This window comes from Beta vulgaris, chromosome 9 (assembly GCF_026745355.1).
Source record: "Beta vulgaris subsp. vulgaris cultivar EL10 chromosome 9, EL10.2, whole genome shotgun sequence".
Classification (NCBI taxonomy): Eukaryota; Viridiplantae; Streptophyta; class Magnoliopsida; order Caryophyllales; family Amaranthaceae; genus Beta; species Beta vulgaris.
This window is the reverse complement of record NC_079210.1, coordinates 16,246,889-16,254,157: the sequence shown is the minus strand read 5'-3', so window position 1 is coordinate 16,254,157 and position 7,269 is coordinate 16,246,889. Positions and strand designations below refer to the sequence as shown.

General features: G+C 37.5%; 1 protein-coding gene across 1 annotated transcript; it reads right to left on the bottom strand.

Moving 5' to 3' along the window:
• Positions 1–497: 497 nt before the first annotated feature.
• LOC104903164 (uncharacterized) lies at positions 498–1,052 on the bottom strand. Its single transcript, XM_010691162.1, has one exon. The coding sequence runs from the start codon at positions 1,050–1,052 to the stop codon at positions 498–500; it is 555 nt and encodes a 184-aa protein (XP_010689464.1).
• Positions 1,053–7,269: the final 6,217 nt, after the last annotated feature.

Genomic DNA, 7,269 nt, shown 5'->3' with positions numbered 1-7,269 from the left:
ATTATACATGTTTTCATTTTATTTTATTTTTTGATTAGGAATTTAAGTCAACCCAAGGGATAACCCCTACAAGGCAACTAGCATGTAGGAAACACCAACACATTGGCTGGTAAGGCATGCATAGCATGCTAAGGAAATACCCCAGCATAATGCTGGGGGTAAGGATCGAACCCCTGACCTCAGGGGCCAAGGGGGAGTGCTCTACCCACTTGAGCTAACTCCTATCCCTCTATACATGCTTTCATGGTATCCACAACTTCACTTTTATCCCATAAACGTACCAGATTGCAAACAATTGCGAATCTCTTTTGGAGCACCCCAAATGTCCGTTCTATATCCTTCCTTGCACCTTCTTGATATTGAGAAAATAGTTTCCTTTTCTCGGATAGCATATTCGCTCGAGGGATGGAATTGACGAAAACTGGCCACTCAGGATATATACCATCTGCAAAATAATATCCTATATTATACATGCTTCCATTTACAGTGTATTGGATTTATGGGCCTCGACCTTCAAGTAACTCATCGAATATCGAGGATCGATCTAGTACATTAATGTCATTTTTAGAACATGCAACACCAAAATATGCATGCCAAATCCATAAATCAGATGAAGCAACAGCTTCCAATACCATAGTTGGTACACCTTGATGACCTCTAATGTATTGACCTTGCCATGTTGTAGGACATTTATCCCATCGCCAATGCATACAATCAATACTACCTAGCATACCTCGGAATCCACGAGCTTCCTCTATTTGAAGCAAATGTTGGATGTCATCCACAGTTGGCCTTCTCAAGTATTCAGGTTCAAATATCTCGATGACACACTTACAAAATTTCTTTAAGCATTGTATCGTTGTATTTCCACCAATGCGCACATATTCATCCACAGCGTCACTAGCCACTCCATAAGCCAACAATCGAATGATAGCAACACATTTTTGAAGTGGAGTGAGAGAGCTTCTACCAAGCGCATCAACTCTTTGTGTAAAATAGTCATAATGATTTTCTAGAGCATTGACGATGCGAATAAATAACTCTTTTCTCATCCTGAACCTTTCGCGAAATTGTCGTGCGTTGTATACTGGGTTGCTTGAGAAATAATCATTACATATGCGCTCGTGCCCTTCTTCCCGTTTTCTTTCCGTGTAACATCGCTTCTTTCTTACTTTTATATTATTTTAAGGTGAAGTATCTTGAATGATATCATTTAGGATATTATCTACTCCATCCGTGGAAGTGTCACCCTCCATAGATGAATCACACATTTGATTGTACAAACCATTAAATGTGGTAGGGGGTTGGAGTTTGACATTCTCGTTTTTTTTAAGTGTAAGAGACTTTGTAGGTGTTTTGGTTTGAGAATTTAAGCTCTTCAGTGGGATAAATATATATAGCTGGTGAAACATAATTCATTGCACATGCGCGCGCGCGTGTATGTGTGTGTGTGTGTGTGTGTGTGTGTGTGTGTGTGTGTGTGTGTGTGTGTGTGTGTGTGTGTGTGTATACACACATACATATATATACGAAATTGACATATAAATTGGCAATTACATTATAATATTTTTTTTGACATCGAATTACATTATAATAAGTACAATTTTATACACATATTAGTGCTAATAAAATCATAAGTGACCGTATAATGTTCAATATAAAATCAAAATCATCCAACAAGAAATATAATGGTATGATAATCTAAAACTAGACCTAATAGTCATATATCTCTTCTGCATCTTCAGTCATCTCGCCATATGCATGCCGTTTTCCTAACGACTTCCATATCATAAGTTGCTACTCCAATTTGTCATTTTAATTTTCTTGATCCTATAATAAAAAATATTAAAGATGAAATTTTCAACAATGATATTATCTCTTCATAAACAAAGAAAGTAAATATTTTAGGAAATCAAAATAATATCATGAAATATGAATCTGCATTAGTGTTACTTTTAAATAATAGTATGTTAGCTTGATATTCTTCTAGTGCCAAATGAAAACCAACAAAAAAGAGCAAGAGAGAGGAGGGGAAAAAACATAGAAAGATGTGTAAGTGCTCGTAAATAATGAACTCATATACCACTTTTGACTAATGGAGTACTACCACACAAAACTCAAGAGCTAAATCATCAAGTACATATCATCTGAAAGTCAAAACTTACATAATATTGAACTTGCTCCTCTCTGGTTTTGTAGCAAGGATAGAATATATTATTAGCCAAATTAAAGGATAGAAGATAATATTGGCCAAGAGATATATCTACTACTTAAGGCTCCAATTATCGGTGTAAGAAACCATATAATGAAGAGGCAACTCCAATAATAAGTACAGGGGGTTAAAATCATGGCAAACAAACACTGAGATCATGTGGAATTGGGTAACTTACAAAAAGAAAAACGTAAAATTTACTACTAAGCATCGTTTTCTTAATTGTTGTCATAGGAACTTAAACTTCAAGGAAAAGTTTGGTTTGCGCAGTTCTCATCATAATCAAGTCCCTAAGACTTGGATGGTTAGAAAATTAAAACTTCAATTGTCCATATCACACTAATGGATTACATTACTACTTGTGAAGTACATTAATTGTATGTTTAGTGGTGATATTGCTCATCTTCTCTATAAAGTATGCACATGATTCCTAAGTAAATCTAATTAAGTATACTATGAACACTTCTCCTAAGGAACTTGAAGTTCATAAAGCTAGTGAAAATTTACACTATCCAAAAGTGACAATATCGAAAATATAGAGAAAAATGAGCCACGTTTTTTTGTTTTCTCTCTCGGCGCACGATAAGTTTGGATCTTGCGCTGACGCCATGGTAAGAGGGAGAGCAAGGAAGAGTGCTTAGAAAGGTAAAGGCAAGAACAATGGTCCGTTATCTTCTCCGGGGAAGAAAATGAAATCGGTCGATGAAGTTACAGGAGTAGCGCCAATAGAAGATCCTAGAGCGCAGGAGGACTTATGAAGGAAGTAATCGATGAGATGATTATGGTTCCACAATCCTCGACATTGGAGGAGAGGGTGCAGCAAACAGCGGAGAAGGCAATCTTTTCAAAATCGTTGAATGTCATGAAGAGTGGTTCAAAGGAGCCGGCTACAACAAGAAGGATGTTGTGGGCTGATGAGGTCGAAAATGTGCAGGTAACCAAAACATCCTCTGTAATTACAATTGACACTGATGACATACATGAGGAAGTAGAATATTGGTCTTCGACAATCATTTGTTATGTATTAGGAGCCAACCCACCATTGAATGTCATGGATGGATATTTTAGAAGAATTTGGGGAAAATTGGGAATTGACAAAATAAGAATGGTTGGGGGAGGTATTTTTTTGGTTAGAATTGACAATGTAGAAGCGAGTTTAAAGGTAACTAATGAGGGAATGCAGTTTTTTGATCAAAAGCCGCTTATCACTGGAATTTGGGACCCTGATATGCCCATGGAGAAAACGAAAGTTGAGACAGTGCCTATTTGGATTAAATTGCCTGGTTTAGCAATCAAATATTGGGGGGGGGGGAGGAGTCTTTTTAAGATTGCTAGTATTATGGGTAAACCTGTGAAGGTGGATTGAGCTATAAAAGGTTGTGACAAGTTGAATTATGCTAGGGTAATGGTAGAGGTTCAGATGAAATAGGAGTTGCCTGAGACGATCAAGTTCTGTAATGAACATGAGGCTGAGGTGGAGCAAAGAATTGATTATGAGTGGAGGCCAATAGTGTGTAGGAAGTGTTCTGGGATTGGGCATAGTGAGGTGGAATGTAGGCGAGGTGAAGGGAGGAAGGTGTGGGTGCTAAAACAAAGAAGGGTTGTAGATCAAGAGGGGTTTCATCAAGTTGGAAATAGGATAATGGTACAACAAACTGAGGATAATGTAGTACCAGTGCATAATCCTTTTAATGCCTTACTGGAAGTAGAATAAGATACTAGTAAGGAAAGGGAGATACAGGTGGCAGAAGTTATAGAGCTTGATGATTCCAGTGGAAGGGAGAAGGATGATAATGTGATGGTGAATGACACATGGGATGGGCAGGGGGTGGCAACCCCTTTGCCAAATGGATAATATACTAACATGGAGCACAAGAGGGTTGAATAGCCATTTGAAGCAGCAAGAAGTGAGAAAGTTTATTCTCTCTCATAATATTAACCTATTCAGCCTTTTTGAAACAAGAGTGAAGACTCACAACATGGGGAAAGTTTACTTAAACTTATGTCCAGGGTGGTGTTTCACTCACAACAATGCTCATCATGAAAATGGAAGAATCATGGTTGGATGGTGGCCTGGGGCTTTTCAGGTGAATATAGTTGGTATGATACGTCAGTATATTCATTGTATTGTTAAGCCAAGTCAACGCATAACTGAATTTTGGTGTACATTTTTATATGGATACAATGATTGTCATAGTAGGAATGACCTTTGGACAGGACTTGAAGACATTGCTAGTACGTGTCAAGGGCCTTGGGTTGTTCTTGGAGATTTTAATGCTATTTCTTGTGTTAAAGACAGACTAGGGAGTCCTGTGAGATTGGCCGAAATAGGGCCTATATTAGAATGTATGAATGCTTGTAAGTTGGTGGATATCAAGGCAAGTGGAAGATATTATACCTCGACAAATAAACAGGAGGGTGATGCTCGAGTATTTTCCAGAATTGACCGAGTCCTAGTCAACAACAATTAGGTGGATAAGTTTGAACTGGCTGCTGCTTTCTTGCCAGAAGGCAACTTTAATCACACTCCCATTCTGTTGTGTGTTTACTCTGATATACAACGAAAGAAACCGTTCAGATTTTGTAATGCATGGTGTTCCTATCCAGCACTATTGGTGGTTATGCAACTGGAATGGAGTAAGACTGTAGGAGGATGCCCCATGTACAGGGTAGTGGAGAAGCTTAAAAATGTGATGTGGATCCAAAGGCATCAAGTCAAGTAGAGCCAATCTCACTTCTTATGGAACACATGGGGTTCATTTAAAGACCTACAACAATGCATTTGTGTCATGTGTTACTTGGCTCGAAGAAGAAGCTAGTTAACATTTTAGCTTATTATTAGTTAAAATGTTAGTTAAAGTAGTTGAGTTGTTTGAAACTTCAATAAGTCCGAAAATACTAGGATGATTTCGGATCATTTAGTTTTAATATCATGGTTGTATTTTAGGAAAGAGTTGCCTTAACTTAGATGACTAGTTAGGCGTGTGATATCCATGTAATTAAGGAAAGATTTGCTATCTTTCTTTAAGCTTTTGTTTCCTTAAGTTCTAGCTAGATTCTAGGCTAGAATTAAGGGAGAATACTTTCCTAAATTACTCTATGGTGGCCGAATCGCTAGGTTGATTGGAGGGCAAGTTGATTCTTGTCATTACAAATAAACATGTCATGCTACACTACAAGAGCATGAATGATTTAGACAAAAACTTTGTTATTAATTTTAATTGTGCCTTGCAATTATTTTCGACCACTACTTAATTCTCAGGATTGTTAATTAAGTAGTGTTTAATCTACTTAAGTCCAGGAGTGGTTTGAGTGAGATTAAGAGTTAACTAAAATATTCAGGAGTGTTTATTTTAGTTTTCATATCCGAAATTCTTTGTGTTTGTTCGAAGTCCTTGAGTGTTAACTATCCTAGTTGTGCATTCATATCAAGTGGTATCAGAGCTTCCAGGAGGGTGAGGATAGAAGGGTTTCTACTCTCTCAAGATCCAAGTAAGTTGATACTTTCACTCTTTAAAGTTTCAATCTTACGTAGGGTTAGGGTTGTTGTTCTTCTTGTGTGGCGTACTGTTGGTAGCACTGTATTGATATGGAACGTGAGTTGGAGAAAATCACAAAAGCTCTTGCTGATTTAACTAAGCAATAATTTGATTTTCAAATTAAGTATAATGCGGATTCTAGTAATGTTAGTAGACTTGAAACTAGAATGGATGCTATAGCTTCTATAATCACAAAGAAGTTAGATAAAAATAGCATTGGATACATAGGGAACTCGGATGATGAAGATGTAGAGGAAGTAAAGGTTGTAAAACCTAATTTCAATGATGATAGAGGGTTGAAATTAGAGGATTTTACGAGTGATACTAATCCAGAAGATTTACTTGAATGGATTAGACAATTGGAGAAGGTATGTGACTATAGGGGATTTGATGATCAAAGGAGATTCAAGATTGCTTCAGTTAGGTTAACCTAGTATGCTGGAATTTGGCTTGAAAACTTGAAAGCTAAACGTGCTAGAAGAGGACAGGAGAAGCTTAGTAGTTGGACTAAGCTAAAAGAGAAACTCAAGGAGAAGTTCTTACCTAGTGATTTCGAGCAAAAGCAATACATCAAATTGACAGCTTTGTGCCAAGACACGTTGAGTGTGCATGAGTACACTATGGAGTTTGATAAGTTATGTCTTGTTTGTGACTTGGACGAAAAGGAAGCTCTCAAGATTGCTCGTTACATCAAGGGGTTGAACCGTGCAATAGCAAGGAAAATAGAGGTGTCTAGCTATCACACTTTCGAGGATGTATGTAGATTGGCTCTCAAGTTTGAAGCTCATGAGAAGGAGGAAAGGCCGAGAGTTTCCTATGCAAAAACTGGTAATTCTTTTAAACCTTCTTCATCTTATCATTCTTATTCATCTTATAATAAGAATTATGAGGGTTTTAAAAAAAATAACACACCTAAAGATGATAAAAGGGTGGAAAAACAAAAGGTGTTCGTGCCTAAAGAAAAATTTGAAGAAAATAGAAAGTGTTTCAAGTGCCAAGGAAGAGGACATATTGCTAGTAATTGTCCAACCAAGAAATTAGCTCTCACCATGAGGCAATATATGACCTTGAATGAAGAAGAGGAGATGTATGAATTCGTGCCCCAAGAATAAGAAGATGGTCAGTATGTTGAGGAGGATGCCTATGCCGAAGATGATGGCAAGCTCATTGGTGTTACGTTGTTAGGAGGGTTTTACATGCTGATTGCCTTCCAAGCAAAGAACAAAGGGAGAACTTGTTTCATACACATTGCAAAGTGGGAGAACACACTTGACATATGATCATTAATAGTGGTTCTTGCACCAATGTAGTGGCAGCAGATGTGGTGAAGAAATTGAGCCTTAATGTGAGGGAACACCCACACCCTTACAAACTAAGTTGGATTGATGACACAGGGATAAAGGTGAAGAAACAAGCACTACTTTCTTTCTCATTTGGAAGCTACAAAGATGAATTATGGTGTGATGTACTTCCTATGAGTGCTTGTCATGTTTTACTAGGGAGACCATGGCAATTTGA

Bases quoted from the DNA above. Each gene is read 5' to 3' on its own strand.
- LOC104903164 (XM_010691162.1), bottom strand. From the start codon at position 1,052: ATGAGAAAAGAGTTATTTATTCGCATCGTCAATGCTCTAGAAAATCAT.